General features: G+C 39.7%; 1 protein-coding gene across 7 annotated transcripts in view; it reads right to left on the bottom strand.

The window, feature by feature from the left end:
- Nucleotides 1–23,539, bottom strand: part of EXOC6B (exocyst complex component 6B) — a 626,910-nt gene that overhangs the window by 147,530 nt on the left and 455,841 nt on the right. For 5 of the 7 annotated variants that reach the window (XM_058683716.1, XM_058683713.1, XM_058683714.1 and 2 more), the window contains one exon: nucleotides 10,232–10,305. In XM_058683716.1, the coding sequence (XP_058539699.1) occupies nucleotides 10,232–10,305 (74 nt within the window). Of the gene's footprint in view, nucleotides 1–4,568; nucleotides 4,806–6,063; nucleotides 6,244–10,231; nucleotides 10,306–23,539 lie in introns of those variants that run through there. The other 2 variants (XM_058683718.1, XM_058683717.1) reach the window with 2 other exon arrangements.

Here is a 23,539-nt window from a genome sequence, read left to right as displayed (position 1 = left end):
TCTCCACACTTACAGGATTTGGAAAATTGCTAAGTGTTCAGCATTTAGAAGAGACTAACCAGCTCTCTGCTAACCTACTGGGAACAGATCTTAAGTCCCCGGATTGACTAGGATCTTGCCTATGTAACTAGTTTGCCAGAGCCAGTTTTTCTTTTCCACTGGATATTCTTAGCAAATGTTATAGAATAAAATGTGAGAAGGGAACACCAGAAGCTAATCAAGGAAAGTGAACTGTCCTTTCACACCAGTGCTACCAGAAGGGCTTCATGACCAAGTTCAACTTCATTTCACGCATAAGTCATATCATCCTTCTCTCTGGCCATATTCTCAATGAGTCATTTTGCTCTTGAAATCAAGAAAGACTAAGAAAGAAATGATCCTGGTTAATCAAGAAGGAGCTACTTTAAAAATGAGAATCTCACAGATCTGACTGTTTAGTTGTGTCTGAAATTGGTCCCTTTGCAGCTCCCTGCCTCATGATATGTGCCCTACACAAGGCTCCTTCCTAGGTATACCTGTCTCAGGGAGTCAGTCTTTCCTGACTCTATCTTTGCCTCTGCGACTTGCTCAGTCTGGATTGCCTTCCACTGTAGCTTTCTTTCATTTGGTTCCTATTCCATCTTTGCTTCCCCCTTGAGACTTAACATTTTAGACTATCCTTTTGGTTTCCTACTTTACTGATGTTGTCTGGTTGCCCTTTCCCAGTCAGTCTTATCTCATTTCTTTATGCATTCCTAGGAACCTGCCTAGAAGGAAGGTTTTAATTTTCAGATCAGGGTTGTAGATGCTCTTTTTGGTCCTTGTTCTCCAGGAGCCCAGGCTTGCAACCTAGGCTTGCTCCTAGGTAGTGAGTTCTCTTACAGTTAAGGGGGCTTCTTCCCTGGCAAATTGAAATATGCCTCAATTCCCTAAATCTGGACCTTTGTTGTCACTCTCTGCTGCCCTCCAGCGGCTGTCAATAGATGCAGTAGTTACTTAGATTGAGGCCTGGCTCTTTGCCCTTTCCAGGCTCGTAAGTGTTCTCTAGTAGGACACTAAGGCAGTGCAGTTAATGAAGATGAGATGTGTGTTCAGAATCCATCAGGTTTTATTTAATGCTGCCAGTATTCCTGCGACAGACTTTGATACCACTGCTACTTCCAGGGAAATTCATTGGTAATGACTCACTTGACCTTTCTCCCGAAGATGTGATTATCTCAGAAAATCCACAAATTCCACGTGTGTGGGTTTGCATATTCAGGCTGTGTGTTGAGATACGGGAGAAGCCTCCCAAGTTCCTGAGGCTTGGCGTGTTGGGAGATGCAGACAGCGGTGCAGAACTTCACGCTAGCCCAGGCAGCATGCCTCACAGGTTACCTCGGTCAGAGGATCACCAACGCTGTCCGTGAGCAAAGGGAGAAACTACCAGGTGGCTTTCACTACGCTATGCTTATTAGCTCCTCCCACAAGAGCTTGAAATGGAACAAAAGTCTAGCCTCTGAACTGACAGACTTGGCTATAAGGCTATCCAGAGTAACACTGGCACTGTGCCCACTTTAAAAGCGGCCATCATGCTATTGGAGCAAAGGGGTAGAAGATAGTTGCAGACTAGACGCACACTTCTGGAAAAAGTATGTCTAGCATACACTGGAAAGGCTGTTGTATGCTCTGGTGGAACCCCTAAGTGGCCCAGCTTTGCCAAGTAGGAAGTGCTAGACAACTCTGTTGAGCGAGCTTTAGATTAGACTTCCTATCTAACCCGAGATTGTGCCAATATGGGTTGACGGCAACAATGGATAATGTTAACCTGGGGTTGGGGCGATCCATGAGTCAAAGGCCAAACGCAATGTATTGTTCATGGGAAAACACATCCAACGTCTGGTGTTTTGTCTCCTGCTACCCAAAAGATTATCCACAACTGCTCCTAGCTAGCTAAAGTTCCTTCCACATAACTTCTTTCCACATAACTGCTATTAATACAGCTTAAGGACCCTGACAGGGCCCACTGCGCCAGTCATTCACGAGTCAGCATTTCCAGACACACAAACTGTCTATAAGAGGGAGGGCCTTCAAAGAGGCTCAGAAGCTACCACTTTACCAAGTACAAATGGGCAAAGAACCGAGTGTCTCCCACCTACATTCGTGCTAAATGGCTAAGCTTCCTCTCTGAGGAAAAGCAAAGCCCCTGGAAAACAAAGCGGTGTTCATCACACCTTTCACCTTCCTTTCATGGACCCCAACTATTCTCCACTGTGAAAAATCAACGAGGAATCTACCTCTTATAAACTATCATGATCTCAATGTGGCTGGCATCCACTACTAATACATGCTCCCTTTTCTCTGATTCCCAACCTCTTGAAACAACTCCATGAGACTTTAAGAGATTAGACTTCTGAATTGCTAAAATGATTTCCATAGTGAGAGGACAATGAATAGAAAATGGCCATCCCCACATGCTATGATGTCATTTGGACCGTTCAAATGTCTGGTTTTTTTTTTCCCCTAGCATTTAAATACCATCTTACATGATTTTCTATACCAAAAGTCGCACCTGCTCAGATATTATTTCACGAGATCCTGGTCTGGAAAAAAAAATGGATGCTGTGTTAAATCAAAACAAACAAACAAACATACAAACAAAAAACCCTGAGACAGAATTTCTGAGTGCATCTCCTTCCCTAGTTGAGAGGTTAGTATGAAGTGAGACAAAGTTTCAGCAGTTCTAGAATAGACTTTCCTCCAATCAACCAAGGACATTGGGTAAATCCCAGAATGTGTTACATATTACTGGCAATTCCTTCTATAAATTTTCCATGGCAACCCAGTTACATAAGGAAAGATACCTGATTTTCAGTGGCAGCAGCGGCATCTATCTCAGTGGCTGAAGACCTTATCTACCTGTGCCCCATCCTGTGTGTGCTGATCTAGCCTTGGCTTACATGAGGTCATAAGTCTAGCTCGGTGGAGTCTATTCTCAGAAACGTTCCTATCTCTGTTTTTTACAGAACCAGACCAAAGGCGTAAGCTTTCCCCAACTCGGGAACGGGAATCGTTTGCGGTCAGAGATTCCTTTGAGGTTAAAGGTATCGCCCTGGTGCCTGTCAAAATACCATGGGCACAACAATTTTGTCAAAACAACCAGAAAACCCTACTTTCAAAAACCAAAGGACCACCCTCTGAAGCGTTTCAAGATGGCCATCTTATGTATGCCGGGCTGCCAAATCACAGCTACAGGTTCTTTTCTGAAAGCCTGTGTATCGGTGTACAACAGACTTGGGCTGGCCCTGGGGATTTGCAGAAAGCTCTGCGGCTGTCCCTAAAACTGACCGATACAGCATCAATATAAAAAAAAAAAATCAAAATCGAGACCAACTGGCAACACCTTGGATGCAGTTGTTTTATTCCCAATTATACCAGTAGAGTCACTGTAATAGTGCTAGGGACAGTGTCCAATGAATGAATGAATACTTCTGATTTAGGGAGGTCTATAAAGTTTGCTTGCTTTATCTATGTTAAAACATGGACTAGGGTCTGTAAGAACTTTTAGTACCTCTGTCTCAGCAAAGAGATTTGTGCAGACTGACTGATATTATTACTTTATCTTCTTCCAACCACCAATGCCTTTGGGATAGGATGACTCTGGATTTCATTTCTGAAATGACATTTAACCACATATACATGCTACCACACCAGTAGTGAAGATGATCTTTTCTAAGATAATGTGCTTAATGGCTTAAACCATTCCTTCTGACCCCTCCATCCACATTAGTCATAGTAATGGCATCTTCCAATTCCATGAGTTATCAAGCTCTTTGATTTCTGAACCCTGGTGCAGATGACTCCCAGTTTTACAGGCCACTATTTATTCAAGATCATACACAATCTGAAGGTCAACAGAATATTTCAGGTGAGCACTTGGGAGAGTAGTTCTACCTCCAGCGTTATTGGCCCATATACTTCACTACCAGAGGATCTGAGGATTTACATACCACTCTATTTTCCTCCACCTAGAACATCCTTTCACAAAAACATCCCCCTACCAACTCTCCCCACACCTCTCATTTTCTCCACCATGACTCCTTGGCAACTGCTCAGTAAACATTTAGGAAAACTATAGGCCATCCCCCGCCCCCCACCAAAACCTCCAGGTTACATCCCAGCAAGTTAAAAACCAGTATTAAGAAGTACATGTGGGAAATGACTTTCTTCCTGTTAAATAGGGCTTAACCGTTGTGACGAAATGTAGAAGATTGCCACCTGAGGCCTTTTTAAGATGTGGGCCCGCCTTACCCTGATGCAGGCCTCCTCTGTAGTTTCCTAAAAGTTAGGGGTTGTTTAGACTGGCTAGGGAGAAACATTAAAAAAAGAAATTCTATTGACTATATATCATCTTGTTACGTGCGGTATCAGACAAATTCAGTTTTTCTATCAATTGGTATTCTACTGAGGCTAACACATAAGTGGTTATTAAGCAAAGTTAAGATTTTTCCACATGAGCCTAGATCAGTAGAGCAAAGGGGGGATGTTCCTCTTAGTGGGAGTGGTTGTTCATTAGACTTGGGGGCAGAAAAAAGAAGAAAAGTAGGCAATTTGATTCAAAAACCAAAACTTTACTGAACAGAATGAAGACAGGCTGGGAAACAGGAAGGGCAGTTCTGCATAGTTAGTTTCTGAGCTGTTCCCAGGTTTCATACCTGACAGAGCGGACGGTCCTGATTTCACTTTTACGCCTCTAACACGAACATCAGAATTCTTTCAACGTCTCCAAAGAAATATACAACTATTTCTCTTAGGTCCTAGAGTTGTTGTTAAGGCAAGTTAAGTGCCTGCAATGGAAATGCACCGTGTTTACTTTAGTCAGAAGGTTTAGAAATTGGGGAATAACTGGCCTAGAGGGAATGTCACCAGCTCCATCTAAAAAAAGCCGCAGATATCTTGGGATGGCTTTGCTGTTTGAGAGTCGTTGCCAACAAGCTCCATTCAGGAGATCTGATGCAATGTCACAACCTAGTTCATTCAGCTCTATAAAAACTTAGTATATCGGAAGTAAGCAACAGTTGGGGCCAAGGAACAGAAAATAATGTGATGCTACTAAAGAAAAGAATCCACTCAAACCTTTTCCTGTTGGTCAAATATGTACGGTGAACAGCCAGAAATTAAATGAGTAATATAAATAATTAATTATCTAGAGAAGTTACGATTCCCTCACAGTGAATGTAACAGAAATGTGAAATGTTTCAGGGTAGCCTACAATAAGCAGTGTTTGCTGAGAAGGAGAAGGCATAAACAAAACCAACCAAACAAACAAACAAAAAAACAGGTCCATGAGGAAGCTGAATAGTAAAAGTAAGAAACGAAGAAGAGAAAGTAAGAAATGGGGTTTTAAAAAGATTAGTCTAAGACTTAAAAAAAAGGAAAGATAGTCTAGATCCTAGTTAAAACAACTCCATATATGTTTTTAAACAAAACTTAAAACTGGCTATTCTCTATGCTTAAAACACTTTCCTCCCTCACCAATGCCTGGTTTCTATCAGTTGAACTTTCCACTATTTTAATGCAGTATTTTATAACTACTTAGGCTCCCGAAGACCTCTCCACTCCATGGCCTCTTTCTGCAATTATAGATGCATAGTTTGTATAAAGGTCTTATATCCCAACCAGAGGATAAACTGAAGTTGATTTCCCCGCTCTTTGATTTTGGGCTGGCCCTGTGACCAGCTCTAGCCCATAAGATGTGGTGGGAACGATGGCTTGCCAGTTCCAAGTGTGGACCTTAAGGGGTTTGCATATTTCCCCTCGCTCTCTTGAAACCTACCAATACGCCACGTGATTACGCCTGGGTTAGGCTGCTGGTGGATGAGAGACCACACGGAGCAGAGAAGAGTCAGTCTAGCTAAGATGCCCTAGACCAGGCAGTTCCTAGTGAATCTAGTACCTGACCTCAAGGTGTGAGTGAGCCCACAGAACCTATCCTAATTGCTAATCTGTAGAAACCTGAGTTAAATAAATGATTCTTCTTTTAAGACAAGGCTTTTTGGGTGCTTTGTTATGCAGCAAAACACAACAAAATAATTGAAACATATGTAATAGCTTCATCCTTCCAACGAAATGCTCACTACAGGCTGACTTATATTAAAATTAAGTATTTGCTGATCACTTCTTTGCTCCTGGAGGTCAGAGACTGTATGATATTCACTTCTGTATTCCCACAGCACCGGGGTTGTACTCTGTTCACGGTAGGCACTCAGAGTTTGACAAAATAAGCTGAAATGAAAATCAACGGAAGTTCAAATTCTAATATACATTAGTATTATCTACTGAATGCTTAACAAAAGAAGAAAAACACAAACCAGAGTACTGGTAGAGAATCCAGTCACTACTGAGAATCTGCTATGGACCTTGTATGGTAATTCCCAATGATGGAACATTAAGGGCTGGCAGCTACTAGTACTTGGAGTGCATATGCCACTTCAGGATAGCTAATAAGTGGGCCCTTTAAGTTGTCCTTGCCAAGATCTAACATTAACCCGAAGTTGGATTTTGATAGCGATTCACACACATATTTGAACACATGAATGTGAAGTCATACTGCAATCCTCCTTTTATGGACTTGGGACATTTAGTAGCAAAGGAGATTTTGATTTGCACTGTCTAATTCACATTATCATTAACAGCAGGTTTTCTAAGCCTAGCAGTCTGACAAATGAGATTTGCAGGTAAATGTACATTAACTATGAAGTGCTGCACGCATATAAAATATCATGAAAGCTTGTGTAGTCAAGATGTCATTTCACTCTTTTCCTTAAGAAGTAGGAGACTGAGAATAGACAGGACAGGTGGGAAACGATGAATCGTTTTGCTATCCGTATCTAAATTGCATCCTAATTGAATTTCTATAGCTTTTAAGTGACACTGTGCTATTACACTCTATGCAGAGATGATCTCATCAAATATTCTGTGTTTTGATTATTTTAAAATTATTCACTTGACAGTGTCTGAAACACTCTAAAGCAAGGCAACACAAAAGTACGATCAGAATGAACATGCTCATAAAGCAGTGAGGCAGATACAGTCAATGACAGTAAAAGAATACCCTTGCTGCACTGTAACCGTAGTGCTTTGCATGGATGCACACCCCAGAACTTGCCCTAACTTTAACTTCTTCCTTTAACTTCTGCCATGCCTGCTTAATATTGTTACGTCAGACTCAGAAAGAACATGATGATTAAGTCAGTCACTAAGCTAGAAAACTGAATCAGGATCTAATGAGGTTTAGACTGGTTAGAATGATAAAAATCTGTGTTGTTAACAATGTGAAAGAAACACATAGACCGAAGAGAGTAGAGTCTCCAATCTGTTCCGTAAAATCGAATGTGTGAGGACTCCTTGAGGAGTGGGTCTCAATGCTATACATGTGATAAAGACTCAATTGCTAGCAGAGAGGATGCTCAATAAATCAGGAGAGGAAGCCTGTCCCCGAAATTGTGATGCATTAATAAAAACATAAAGAACCAGAGGGTCAGAGTTCAGCGAGACAGATTTTAGCCAACTTAAGAAATATCTTTCTAGGGGTGCCTGGGTGGCTCAGTCGGTTGAGCGGCCGACTTCGGCTCAGGTCATGATCTCTTGGTCCGTGAGTTCGAGCCCCGCATCGGGCTCTGTGCTGACAGCTCAGAGCCTGGAGCCTCTTTCAGATTCTGTGTCTCCCTCTCTCTGACCCTCCCCCGTTCATGCTCTGTCTCTCACTGTCTCAAAAATAAATAAAACGTTAAAAAAATTTTTTAAAAAAGAAAAAAAGAAAAGAAATACCTTTCTAATAATCAGGTTGTCATAAGGAGGCCCTTGCTGTCTTGGGGTGGCGAGTTTTCTTCAAGGAGGATACACAGGCACAGTCTGGGTGCTACACATGGTTTCAAGTATCAAGTCAAAGGTTATCCTGCATGATTTTTCAAATGAGCCCCAACCCCCAAATTCCATAATTCTATTATGGGATTCCGAAGGAAACATGCAGAAGGACAACATACTCAAAGGCACTTAATCATGCTTCATTTGAGGTCCAGATATCTCCTTTGGAAACATACTCCCAGGTTTTCTCCTGATAGTTTGAACATCTCCATAGTTCAGAAGTCCCCTTTTAAAAAGATGCTCATTTTAAACAAGTTGTGAGAACAATGAAGATGGACTGCAAAGAGATCAATATTTTCAGAAGAGAACAGGGAGGGATAATTTGTCTCACAATGATTCCACCTACCTGGGGGCTGCTAATAAAGAGCTACAGCCTGAGAGCTGGGGAAGTTTTTCAAATGGTCTAGGTTAGGAAAGTTATTGTTTTAACAGAGACAGACACAACTAGAAATTAGGTGATTGATTCAATAGGAAGAGACATACTCTTCTTCTTAGTAAAATTCAGGAGTTTTGGTTTCTCCTGCTAAAATATCATAAAAGGAAGTCTGAGAACAGCAATGTAACAGCAAGTAGGAACTTAAGCATAAACACCAGTGCTCACTGAGAGCCCACAAATACTTGAGCATTCATCCCCGGCTCAGATCCACCTTATTTTGGCTGTGTTTTCTAACTTACTCCCTTAGTTAACATTTTCTGTGAACACCAGTTGCTTTCCATAGGGACCAAAAACCACAAACTAGAGAGAATGACCACACTTCCTTCTCATGAATAGTGAGAAAGGAAAAATTTTTTCCTTGGATGTGGCTCTCCAATGAAATTCAGTTTCTGCTTTCCAAGAAAAGCCAATTGGCTCAGAAGTTTCTGAGAAGAAACAAGGGAGAAAATTCCAACAGATAGCACTCCACAAAACCCTAAGGCAAAATCCCAATCTCCCAGTCTCACATCAGCCAAGGGGTTAAAACCTGAATGTCTCAGTTGAGTTGCTGAATCGACAGGTGGAAGGTCATAAGTGTGGAAAGAGATACTCAGCTCCATTTGTGACCATGCTGGGAAAGCCTTTATGTGTACGAGAACCCCCACCTCGGCCCCCAAATATTAAGTTGACACACGTTTCTGGGACGCGGCTTGAATCCTCAAACTTTGGCGGGTCTATAGAGACACAATTTTCTGTTTTCTGCTTAACAGGGCTTTCCAGAATTGTCATCAGATGACAGATTACACCACCCATCCACAAGGATTCAGGGGTAGCTCAGGCCATCCATTATGGGTTAAAAGCTGTTCCAGCATGAATCGAGTCACAGTGGTAAGGAGACTACCAATACAAGGGGTCCTATAGCTTTAAGAAATACTCTGGGCATCTAAAAGTTTTCAGAATGCAAACTATGTCAGCTCTGAAAACAAGAGGCACTGCATCATTATGGCAGGAGAAACAAAGCCAGCCCCCTTTTTAAAACAGACAAAAAAAAAAAGATTGTTTTAATAGGAGAGAAGCATCAGTCATTGATTCTTACTTCATTCACACTTTCTATCCAACGCCATCCATCTTCAGAGTGAAGAGATGACAGAGCCCGGTTAACTCTCTCCCTCTTTCGGCCCCCGCCCATCCTGTTCCTCTCTACCCAAACCACCGAGGCCTACCAACCTGCCCATTTTGATCTGCAAGCAACAGCCCTAGAGAATGACTCTTTCTAACTGATGGGCTCGCAAAGCTCAGGTATGCCTGACGACTGGCTTTCATCAACACTACTTTAACAGGGTTGCCTGTCAGGTTAGCATGACTGGTCAGGGCCTTTGCTAATCATCTTCTAAAACCACCACTTAGTCACTCTTGGCTGACCACATTCTACAAAGGAGGGGATGGGAAGACTGAAGGCAGCAGGAAAAAAGTCAACAAGCCAAACCAACCATCCAGAATGTAAAATATTTCATTTTTCTTAAATGCTGCTGCCCTCATTATCTACAAACAAAAGTCCCCAGGCAGGCTGTCTCTGCATCAGTGCACCTGCTTAGCATTGGTCTGTGGAGTTATCTTTCTGCTGTGTCTGCAGAAGCCAACTATAGCACAATGGGTCACATCACTTGAGGGTCACTTGAGTCCCTCTACGCTCTGGGTCCCTCCTCCCACCTCCTGCCTTCCCTTCTACCCACAAAACCTTTAACTCCACCATAGCTAAGGATCCCAGATAGCTAAATAAAAGAGGTGGCCTCAAACACAGGGAAAAACCCTTAGGTCTCCAGTGTGAATCGCCAACGCCAATCCCCCTCCCCTCCCCTTTTCCTTAAGACCTGATGGTCTTCAGTCACACATCTTAAAAGAAAAACAAAAAACAAAAACACAAAGACTTACTTGTCTCAAGTCGATGAAGGCCAACTGCAGCGTGTCCTCCTGGAACCCAGGCACCGGGCCGGATCTGGCAAACTCTGTGGGAAAGAAAAGAGGATAAAAAGCGCCTTTAACTAACCATGGACAGGGAGATTGGCAGACGGATGACAGGGAAGACAAGAGAGGCTGGGGGAGAGGAGGACCAAGCTTCTAAGGAGTCATGTCTCTCTCCCTTCAGCTTCTTTGTTTGCCCTTCAAAATTCGTGTCATCAAAACACCATTAATTCCAGCATCCTGACAGCAAGGAAACTGTACTAATTCGACCTGAAATTTATTCCCATGAGCCGCGCTGGGCTTCAGAGTATTTGTTTTGTGAATGGACAAACAACTTGCAAAGGAGGAGGGAGTGGGGGAGAGAAAAAAGTTTTTCCTCTCAACACAATAAAATCTTCAGCTGTGAAACTCTTTTCAGTTCCGAAAGCTATTTATATTTTAGATCGCTGAAGGAATTTTCTAATTTCACGCCTGTCACCTCATTCCCCAAGCATTTATCAAAAAATATTCCCTGCCACATCATTAATTATTCCCTCACTGATTATTTGTATTATCTCATGACTGCATTATTGCCAACACACACACACACACACACACACACACACACACACACACAAGCAGAAGCTGTCCCAACCCACTGCTTGGCTCCTGAGCAAAGGAGTACTTGCAGATATGAAAAGCCTACCTAAACAAATCTCATGGCAAAAGCTTACGGAATATTTGCACATATCCATCCTACTAGTGTACTCTTTGTCCTTGACTTCTACTTCTATTCCACTCTCGAAAACTCTTTTTTTTCTCTTCCCTCTACCCCAATTTAGTCTTAGGTCAAAGACACCACATGAATGCTATTTGCAATTTACAGTAGCGCCTTGGGTCCATGCTCAGTTTATGACTCTGGCTTCTACATCGTTAACAAGAAGATAACTGCACGGGCTATAGGGACAGACACTAGTAACAGTTAAGAATGTCAAGTTTTATCGTCCCTAAGCCCTGCTTATTATGAAATCAAAAGGTCTTGTTTAAGCTCCCTACACACACACCCACACCACACACACCACACACGGAGAATGAGAAAATTCAAGAGTTGGACAGTTACTATGTCTTGAATTCTCTCTATAAAGCCAAAGTGTGATGGACATTTAACATCAATCTACCATTTGCCTCAAAAACAACTCCAGTATTGGCTCAAAGCAAATATGAAAAGGAATGTTTTCAATTACGTTTTATTCCAGGAACGAATTTAAGAAATTATACAGACTTAGTATCATACTTTTTTTTGAAATTAAATAAAATCCATCAAGATACCTGCATAAATGCCTGGAAAATTACTTCCAACATCCAGTAGCTGGACAGATTTAAATGATGATTTGTGAACAACTATGGGAATCCCTGTTTTTAAAAAATATTTTCCATCTGGGGCTTAGACAGAATAGGTTTTCATAACATCCTTGCCCCACTTAAAAAAATAATGCTAAACAAAATTGAAAGGGATTATGGAAACATCACATGAAATGAAATTTAACAAAATTTGTTAAACAAAATATAGCACACGTATATTCTACAACTGTACACAAAATATTATTTTAGATATTTCAAAAAAATAACTACTGTAAGTGAAAGGAGATAAACTATAGATAGGATGATTAGCAGCACCGGGTTTCTATTTGCGAGGAAAAGAAAACTCCAATGCTATTTGCAAATTAATTCCATCATATTATAGCCCAAATGATTCAAGTTTCAAAAGAGTAGAATCCTACAACTGTACAAATACTTGAAGAGGGCCATGTTAATGGAAAGCCTGACATACTCCATCCTTCATATGTTACAACAGCCATTATCTGTGCTAACCTTGTATATACAGCAGCTGCTCAAGTCAGATGTACAACTCGCCCATACTGTGCTCCCACAGAAAGCAGTTCTTTGAATTATAGCCACAGCCGCTCTTTTTGACTGCCTTGATTGTCAGTGGTCGGCTTCAATAAGCTTCCCATGCCTGATGGTTTCATCCAAAGTTGCTAGTTTCCCCCCACTGCTCCTGCATGACTCAAGGCTAAGTTTCATCACTTGACGTACTAAAGTCCTCTCTGTCAGTAGGAACCTTTCTTGAGTCAAAATATAGCAACGGTCAAGGTGTTCTGCTTACCTACACATGTCCAACTCAATAGAATTACCCCGTGACACAAGGTTGAAATGCTTGAGAGCTGCCTACACATTCTCACCTCTCCTTGTTGAGCATGCTCCCTGGGGCTAACAGATGACACAGACAAAACCACTCAGGAAACCGAGAGTCTCACTTTATAGACCTCATTTTTATGACACACTGAATCTTCCAGGTTCCCAGAGGACATGGTGGCCTTTTAGATTTGCTTTTCTTTTTATAAATCAGGGAATCAAAGAGTGATAATTGCTTCAAACTATGACAGAGTAAAGAGATTCGTTTTCACATATAGTTTATGGAAATGTCTCATTACTGTATATTCAACTTCATGTTTGTATTTTTTCCTCATTGTTTTACATATATAATCCTTGTCTTCTCATGTAGATAGTAAACCCCTTAGGGATAAGGACCCTATCACTGAACCTAACAAGTATTTAAAATACTAGATATTTAACAAATACTCGTATATTAATTAAATAAGTTACAAAAACAGCGAGATTCATTAATCATACATCCTCTTCACTGCCAATGAAAATCTTTAGATTGCAATAGGTAACGTGGCCTTATTAATATGAGTACCAATAAGCAGGTTTTAGGAATGTATGAGCTCCCTAAACTTTGGTGCACAATGATTGAAGAGATGGGTTTTGAGGTCATAAATATCAGAATTTGAGCTCGGATACTAGGTCTATGGGCATAGGCAAATTACTTAATCTCCTTAAAGCTTCAATGTCTTTTTCTCAAAAATGAAGAAAACAGTGCATTCTTTATAGTGCTACCATGAGGATTAAATGAAATAACACACATAGAGCAGTTGGCAGAGGGCCTGGCATATCATAATTGATTATCATTACAATTAGTTTTCTGTGTGAATATACAGTTCTCTGGGAAGAAGCTTCCTAGCTTTCACTGAACTCTCAGAGGGCTGGTGACCAAACAAAAGTTAAGAAACACTGTTACATACCCAGGACAAAACAGGAGAATTTATTCAGCTACCATTCAGTGATGAGTTAGTGAGCTGGCATTGCAGATTTGTTTACAGGCAAATATTTAAGTCTTTCACTTAAATGAAACTGAGATGACTAATTAACAGAATGTTAGCCACAGCAATTTTTATTGGTGTTATTTATGAATTTCAAAAAATGCATAAAACAGATCTCTTGCAATGTTTGGATTCAATATACGCTTAAAAACACGGTTGTTCTCTTAGAGTCAATTGTTCAGATATACAAAAAATGTTAACAGCATAAGAAAGTGTGAATATTTTAAATAAATGAACATTTGTATAGAGTCTGATTTCAACTCTATAAAATATAATATGCATAGTAAACACTCATTTCATAATGTTAACTGAGGCTGTTGCAGATGGAAAGATTACAAAAGGATTTTCTTCTTTTTTATATTTTATAAACTTTTAAAATGAGTAGAGACCACTTTCATAATCAAAAATAGGAAATAGAACACATGTGCACATGTGCACCAAAATTACCTAGTGGTTCTGATTTAGTAATACTTTCTCTAGTGACAAGGGATAGGACTTATTCAAGATTTAGCATTACAGGCAGCCAGGATTGGTCTGCACACCCAAATTCCCAGATGTTGCTTGACAGAAAGAGAAGAAGAAAACTACAAAAAGCTCCAGTCTGTGTAACAGGCCGATGCAAACACAAATTCATTAGATGCACACACAAGAAGCCTCTCTTTAACATCACAAATGGAAACCTTCCTTCTTTGGAAATCATCAAAAGAGGTAAAAGTATGCCATTATGACTGAGTGGAACCAATGTACATATGGGGCACAATGGACAAGACCCTTTCTGGACTTGTCTCTGAGTCCAAGATCTGTCGGTTTTCAGTCTCTAAGTGTTTCCAACACCAAGTGTTTCCAAAGCCTGGGTTCTGTAGTGTAGACGGCATCGCAAGACCATATAAGGTGCTTGCTCTATTTCACAAAGACCCAAACCCAACATTTGACCAGCATGTGTTACTTAGGGACTGAGTCAAGGTTCCAGTGAGGCTGGCAAGAAAGCTTCCTCTTCAAAAATTTGTTCAGATTAGTAGAGCCTACCAGTGATGCATTTTCCAGAGAGCTCTGGCTCTCCCCAGCAGCTCTTTCCTGCCCTTTTACCATCATGGTAGGGACTTCAGAGTTGAAGCTGGTATCAGGGCTTCACTCCAAGACCCAATTTGCAAATGTGAAAAATCTTTTAATGAGGAAACTGCCAACTCATCAAAGTTTACAAAGGAAATATTTTCATTTAAGGAAATAAAAAGGAGGTATAAAAGTTACAGAAAACAAGGCATATTATTAAGTGAAGGTATAAATGGGGAAATAAAATCACACAAAAAAAGTATTTTACTTACCAAATATTCAACGTTCTTTCATATTCTCCTACACACTTAAATCTATGTGGTTGGGCAATCATTTCTAAAAACAATATTAATTTCTCAAAAATATCCTGTAGGTTTATTTATAATGACATAAAATTACCAAAAGAGAAAAAGAAGGGATTCCACTAATTTCAAAATGCCTTCTACACTTCTTGAAGGCTGATCTTATAATTAACTAACACTATCACTTAGAGGGGGAAGGAAAAAAAAATTTAAATAAACTTTAAAATTATCAGGTACATTCACATTTGGCTGAAAAAAAACACCATTTTTATAAACACCATAGAATGCTAATTAGAATAAAACGGTAGAGTCAGATTAGAAAGGGCTTTGAGAAATCAAAATGACTGTCTTAGTCTATAATCTGTGTATCTGGATAGGACATCTGAGAGTTTATCAAAAGCAAGTTGTGAGAAACAGAAAATAAAACTAGTTCTTCTGAAATGACTCTAGGAGAACAATCATGTTTGTAAGGGTATACCGAGTCACAAAATTACAGATCTATTTTATGCAAATTGTTCATGGAACAAGAATAATTTTCAAAAGCAGATGAGCAACAAGATAAAATTTATTTCAGAAAAGCAAAACTAGTACCCTCTCTGGAAAATAGGTAAGATAGCAATTGTCGGAGAAAACCATAATTTGGTTAAATAAGAGGAAGCTGAAAAGACAGTGGATAAAATTTTGACCAGAGGTCCCTAGATACCGCCATTCACTACTGCTCTCACTGAACTTCCAGGTCAGAAAATGGATAAGATAGCATCACCAGCCCTCACTGAAGGGACCAGAGGTTTGGCTAGGGCGAAAGTGCCAGGTGAGAAAGAAAACGCAGTACCCGGGGGGCCCAAAGTATGTTGGTTTCTTGTTTACATCTTAAGATCATGTCAGGTCACATGTGGTGCTTGTGGGATTGAAAAAATAAGAGCTGCTGTTGCTGTATTAACATAATGGTTTCCTGGTATCTAGCTCCCTAGAGCAACAGACAAGGAGTGTGCCAGACTACCAAGTGTGGCTCTGGGGAAGCTAGCCTCTTCTTGCATCACTTCACAGTGGCTGCACTAAGCTCATTACAGACAGGAGTTGATGGACTCCACAGGGAATCCACTTGGGGCTCTGCTGGTCAGAGAAAGGTTGGCCAGAACATAAAGAAGTAAGCAAAGGAGACAGATACCAAGGAGACAGGAAAACGGTGGGGCGTGGGGGGGAGAAAAAAACCACCTTGGAGATGAAACTGACCATACGTGTGTAAGTGTGCTTGCATGGACATGTGATCATAAAAAACAGGCACCTTTATTTAGCCAGGGTATGACTCCGTGTCGCACATCACGCTCTGTTTTTACATACCTTAAATATGTAACTCACTACATTTCCCATCCCAAAAAGGGCAGAGGGAAGCACAGGCTAACTCAAACACATTCTCAAAGTTCTGTGAGAGAAATCTGATGGAAACTGACGACACTGAAATCTGATTGCAAATGCCAAGACTTTTGCAAAGTACTTTTAAAGTTTGATTTTCTAAGTTCAATTCTCCAAGCTCCTTTTGCTCTGAAAGACCATTGAGAGCTAGGACAGACGGACATGGCATTTTAATTAATAAGGAATTAATCTCCCATAAGTGAGAAAATGGACACCAGCATGAAGGAAGTTCCATGCTGCTGCTCAGTAAACAAGACAATCAATCTCCACCTGGCTGCCCCTCTAACTGTACCACCGGGAGGAAAGGAGGGTCCTGGCACATTCAGTGGCTGGCGTCAGTGACAGCACACATTCTCCCGGACAGAAAAGCTGTTTTATGAGGAATAAACCTAGCAGATCAGAGAGGTCGATTTCTACATCTTATTTAACATATAAGAAGAATCAGTAAACAGCTTAATGAAATTAGTCAGCAGAATCTAGCAAAGCAAACTAGAGAAACAATTCTGTTTAAGTTTAGAAGACAGATAATATAAGTTCCCACCATTTCATGGAGTCCAAGGGGCACTGGGTGCCTTTATAGAAATAAAGTGCTCATCTTTGTCTGAAGAAATAATATTTTAAATGATGGGTAAGAATACTTAGCCGTATTCACTAAACTAAAGAGAGTGACTTCTGCATTGTGTGATTCTTTGCAGAGGAAGAAGGGCTGAGGAAGTCAAGACTATAACGAGTGGCAGAAGAACGTCATGCCGCACGGCAGCGGACTTTACCTTAATATTCCACAGAAAAATAACAGGCAAAAACAGAGCAAAAGATGACCTTGGACTTGAGTCTATAACTTACGCCGCTAAAGCTGAAAGGAGCATTTGGAACTACTGAGGACTTCTACCGATGAGCAAATTAAGGCCCAAAAGGTGAAGTCAGTGACCTAGTTAGAATCTGATCCCTCTAAGTCTGCCCTTCTAATATTTCAACAGGCACCCCCCCACCTCTAATGTCTAAAAACAAATATTCACTTTGCATGTTCCTTTATAGGCATATTAAGTATTCCTTTACATTTAGTTAGGAATCATAAAATCCTAAAAATACACAGATCTGTGCAAAGTCATAATTTTCCTCGGAAGTTCCCAAATGCTTCACAATTTTGCAAAGTGCCAGTTTCATAATATATCTTTTAAAATCATGGTGAAAAGAAGCTTCTCCCAATCAGTATTCCCAATCAGTACTTCTGTGTACAATCTCTAGGAAAGCTGAGGGTCCACCATGAGAGGGGTGGGCTTCCTGAGAGATGAGAAAAACTAGTGCTCAGAAGCAGTGACTTTATATCCTTGAAATTTTCACTGTGCTTTTAAGGAATTTTGTCCATGTGTTTGTTCAGCACTGATTATCCTGCAGTATGAACATATACACAAAGTTGCGGCTACTGACATTTTACAGAAGGATTCTGAGAAGGATTCTGTAGGTCATTTAACATAACAGTGAAAATCAATTTTCTAGAAAAGCACTGTCCAAATAGAAATGCGAGCCCCATGTGTAATTTTAGAATTTCTAGTAGACACACTAAAAACAGACAAAATAATTAATATCGAAACTAATAACATATCTTGTTTGACTCAATATACATAAAATATTTCAATTTCAACATGAAACTAATATTTTAAAAATTATTCATTTGGGGGGCACATGGGTGACTCATCAGTAAAACATGTGGCTCTTTTTTTAAAATATATATATGTACGTGTGTGTGTGTGTGTGTGTGTATTTTTTTTTTTTTTTGAGAGACAGAGAGAGAGCAAGCGTGAGTGGGGAGAGGAGTGGAGGAGTAGAGGGTGGGAAAGGAGGGTCTAAAGAGGGGGAGAGAGAGAGAGAGACAGAGAGAATATTTTAAGCAGGTTCCATGCCCAGCATGGAGCCCAACATGGGGCTCAATCCCACAACCCTGGGATCATGACCTGAGTCAACATCAAGAGTCAGACACTCAACTGACTGAGCCACCCAGGTGTCAGGAGCATGTGACTCTTGACCTCAGGGTCGTGAGTTCCAGCCCCACATTGGGCATGGAGTCTACTTAAAAAAAAATGATTCATGCCTTTTTTTCCAAAATTTAGTATATATTTTACACTTACAGCACTTCTCATTTCTGAGTAGCTATATCTCAAATGCTCAAATGGCCACTTGAGGCTGATAGCTATAGCGTTGGACAGCACAGCTTTACATGATGTTGACTGTAATGAACTTAAGTTAAAATTAAATGTGCCAAGAATGATCTTAGATTTTGAAATGACCAATAAAGAGCATTCCTAAAATTCACAGCATTATGAATTCTATTTTTACATCGGCTATGAAATTAGGATTGAAGCAAATGTCCATGATACTACACAATGGCTTTGATTCAGCTTGTATTAGAAATGTATGTTGCCTTCAGAGAGCTATATATATATACTTTGTATATTTTTCATCATGCCCGTCAATACATTTTTATACTACCTCTCAATTAATCCTTATATTTGTATGCTTACCTTTCTTCTCTTCAACCCATTTTTCTCTTTCTTATGCAGGTGTCCCCTGTTATCTATCTGCAGGGAGATATGTACCAAGACACCAGTGAATGCCTAAAGCCACAGAGGGTACTGAACCCCAAACATACCATGGTTTTTCCTATACATGCATATCTATGTTAATTTATAAATTAGGCACACTAAGAAATCAACAACTAAGAATAAAATAGAACAATTATAACAATATACTGCAATGAAAGTTAATGTCAATGTGGTCTCTCTCTCTCTCAAATAATTTATTGGGCTGTACTCATCCTTCTTGTGATGATGAGAGAAGATAAAACACCTGCCTGCTAAGATAAAGGAGACCTGTTACATAGGCATTGTGATGAAGTGTTAGTCTTCTACTGACGATACATCAGAAGGAGCATCACCTGCTTCCCGATCACAGTTGATCTTGGGTAACTGGAACCACAGAAAGTGAAACTGCAGAAAATTGGAGGCTTTGGTACCTAACTTATTTATTTTTTCAATTTATCCTGTTGAAAGTGGCCTCAAATCATTTTTGGAAAAAGCAGTAGGGTGTAATTGTTTTTAAATGATGATAGCTGGTAAGTATATAAATTTGGGGACATAGTGAGCTATGCCTCAGTTTCCCTAGCCAGTGATGACAATAACCATCCTGATCTATAACTGCAAACTGTTTTTTAAGGTGCAACATAAAATAAATACTGACTCATTAAAGGGAAAAGTATCAAGACTCTGGAACAGGGTGGAGGTATATCGTACCACACTATGAAAAATGCTGAAAGTCAGAGAAATGACTAAGGTACATTCCACATGGGAAGTTTCCTAAGTTAAAGGAGACAGACTTTTTAAGAAAAATCAGTATAATTCTTTTCTTTCTTTCTTTTTTTTTTTTTTTACAACTTTTTAAAAGTAAGCTTCATGCCCAATGTGGGGCTTAAGCTCATGACCCCGAGATCAAGAGTCACATGCTCTACCAACTGAGCCAGCAAAGTGCACCAATATCATTCTTTTCAAACTGAGAGTAGTTAATATTTCTTTGGCATATATATTTCATGATGTTCTTACAATTTTCTAGGAAAACTAAGTCTCATAATGTAAGCTGATGTCCACAAAGATAGATATATCATTAGATAAGGTAACTGAGATTCTAGTCCTTTCTAGAATTTACTTATGTGACCTTCGGCCAATCAGATAAGTTCTTAGTACTAAATGTCTCTGCTGTGAAATGAAGGTAATAATATTTCACTTAATTAAAGCTACAGGAATAAATCAAATATATTCTTGATGTCTATGATACAATAAAGAACATGTCTGGTCTTTGCCCCCGCTCCTAGAATAGAGTTTCAAATACCCTTGAAAGTTCCTGAGCAATAGGAATTGCTATTCACAATGAGCTTCTTTTGACCATACCTAGGTTTATGCTAACAAGGTTGCTCCAGTGGGACCTTAGAGAGTTTTAAGGGAGGGGCTGGATAAGCCAGAAAGACCAAGCTCATGATTTTCAGTCACACCCCCAGTCTACAGGGAGGGTAAAGGGGCTGGAGGCTGATTTCACTCGTGTGGCCAATTATTTACTCAATCATGCCCATGTAATGAAAGCCCATATAAAACCTCTGGATACTGAAACCCAGTATCAGATTAGTGAACACTCTGATGTGCTGGGAGAGTGACATGCTTAGACTCCAACCAAGAGACAAGATGAAAACTGTGCTTGTCCCCCTCTTCCCCAGGACCTTAACCTATACATATCTTCCATTTGGCTCTTCCTCTTACAGCCTTTATAATAAAACTGTAATCAGAAGTATAGAACTTTCAGTGATTTCTAGGAGTTTCCTAGTGAATTCTTTCATGCAAGGGAGTTTGGGGAGTTCTGAATCTGTAGTCAGCTAGCAAGAGGAGTGAGTGGCTTGGACACCTCAGACTTGCAGCTGATGTCTGAAGAGGGGAAGTCTTACAGGACTGACCCCTTAACTTGTGGAGTCTGCAATTAGTCTACGACTAATAACTTAGTTGCAGAATTGGATTGAACTGTAGGACACCCAACTGATGTCAGAGAACTGTTGTTGGAACACAAAGTCCAATATAGATCAAGTGCAATAAAACGGGATATTGGGTCCATTTTAATATCTAGGCTAGAGCCATACATGTCCCAGCATAATTAATGGGAACATTACTGGATTTGGATATAAGATAATATGCTTTTCCCCTTGACATGGCCACTTCTTCAATGAATCAAAAAATTAAAAATATTGAATTAAAGTAAGTCTTTGATATTAGAGATCATTTTTGACATGACAAAGTAAAAGTGCTGTATATCTTGCCCAGAGAAAATGAACATTTTCTATATTTACTAGCTTTGATTCTTTGTTTCATGAAATTGTTCTAGTTATCAGCTGGGAACTTTTTCCCCTAAAATGGAAATTTATTGTAAAATAAATTATTTTATAAATAAATTATGTTTTATTGTAAAACAATGATCCAACAGCCATGTTAAATGTTTGCATTAGATGAATATCAACATAAATACCATTCTCCCATTCTGGTTACATAGGCTAGACCTAAGAAGTCAAGACCTAAACTTAGGATCTCTCTTACTTAGAGAATATAAACTGTGCCACTGAGAACTCAGTTTAGGATGTGTTTTCCCTTTTCTCCTTTTCCCCTAAAGCAAACAAACAAACAAAGACAAAAGGAGAAGAGAATCTTTGTTAGTGCCACGCTAGCCCTTTGGCTGATACTTACTGGGTAAAGGGTCAAGGAAAGGACTTCGGACACAACTCAGGAGCTCTAGAGGAAGCATTAAGGATTTTAACTCCTAGGTACTGCTGAGAGGGAGATTAGTGTTTAAAAAGAATTTAGGTTGGCTGGAAGAAAAGGAAATGAAAATCGTTGTTTCTTAAGGCACATGAGCCACTTCTTTCCATGATAAACTGGTGCTTTTAAAGGAATATCTTAAGTGCTAGAAGGTATAGGAGATAAATGAACATTTCAAGTATTAAAAGCACTCCTGTCTTTAAAATGATCCTTGCTGAAAAGCCCTCAGAAATGCTTTTCTAGGGAAGAATAGAGAACCTCACTCTTTTCCCTGGTTAACTGTCTGGGCAGGGGCTTAGGCTACACCTTGTTTCCATCCACTGACAGGCAGACAGCTGACAAAAAGATTCCAGTGACTCAGAGGGGAAGGGCAGGCCTTAAACAGGCTGACTGCTGGGACTTGGTGAAAAATGGAGGAGCCTTGGTATTTCTCCAGCAAGGCATATCATTCAGAAGAAAGGTACCTCATTCGGAATGACAAAAAGAAGAGAAAGATGATGAGGCAAATTTTACTGATACCTATGAAGAAAATAAAGGAAGAATTATTTTTCTTTTATTGTTGGTTACATTATAGAAAATGTTCGGTGTCACTTGCTATTAAACCGTCCCAAATCATTAGGCTGAACAGTGGCAACATAAAAATAACCACTCCACTGAAGTTCTCAGACGCAATAAAATAAACAACTTCTGCTTTCTTCTCTTTTCAAACTCCATTTCTGAAAGAGCTATTTACAAGCACGGATTCAACTTCTTTATCTTCCACTCATTCCTGAATTCTCTGCAATCCGGTTTCTACCACCCCTACTTCCCCTAAAAGTACTTTCTCTAAAATTTACTTTGGATTCCTTCTTATTAAAGCAACACTTATTCAGGCCTTCTCTTACCTGACATTTGCATGTACCATGCAGTATTATATATATAAAATTATTCATTGTTTATCTGAAATTCGCATTTAACTGAGCGTCCTGTTTTTTATCTGGCAACCCTACTCCTAACTGAAGTTTCTGTATTTAGGCTTGCATTTTCCACAATTTTGCCACAGTGATTTTCCTAAAGCAGAAAATGACCATGTCATTCTCATACATAAAACATATGACCAAAAAAAAAAAAAAAAAAATGACCAGCTCCCTACGTACCTATAATCAAGTATATACTTCTCAATAAGTCTTCCAGCACCTAACAAGGATTATATTTTCACCGTTGCCTCTTGGTTACCCCACTTCATTTCACCTTATCCTCCAGTCATAATGAACTAGTTTTAGTTCTCTAATATGCCACACTTTTTGAATTTCCTCCCAGAATTTATACGAACACCTGCCTTACTAGTTAGAATATCCTTCCAAACCTACCTCATCCCACTTGAGTGGCTAACTCCTACCCATGTAGTTCAATTGGATATCCTAGTCCAAACAATTCCCATATAACAAATGAGTAAAAAGATTTTAAAAGACATTAGTGTATTATTCACAGATACTTAGTGATCAAGCACAAAGACACAGGTCTCGATTCACCCATTCAGGTGTGTGTTATCCCACCAGTGACCCTACTATACAAGCTTCTCTTCCCAGGAAAGGGGTGGAAAATAGAAGTAAAATATAGATCAACTGAAATTTATAGGCAAAACTTACGAATTCCGTACATTGACTCACCGGAAACTTTTCGCTTTTCTAAATGAAAGTGTTGGCAGTGATATTTTCCTCCTATTTTCTAAATTCCAATCTTAGAAATATAAAAATGGGAAATGCTAAGGTGATCTTTTGGAGAAATTGTAGTAGGTCTCCTCAACTTCTCTCTTTCCCCCTTTCTCTCTCATTCACACACACACACACACACACACACACACACACACACACATCCCCCCAACAAATAGATAAACTAAAGGAAGAGAGAAAGAAGGTAAATTTTTACAATTTGTAATGCTAAAAGTAGACTAGATAGATTAACTCAAACCAGAATTTGTTAAATGCT

This window comes from Neofelis nebulosa, chromosome 9 (assembly GCF_028018385.1).
Source record: "Neofelis nebulosa isolate mNeoNeb1 chromosome 9, mNeoNeb1.pri, whole genome shotgun sequence".
Lineage (NCBI taxonomy): Eukaryota > Metazoa > Chordata > Mammalia > Carnivora > Felidae > Neofelis > Neofelis nebulosa.
This window is presented reverse-complemented; position numbering and strand designations above follow the sequence as displayed.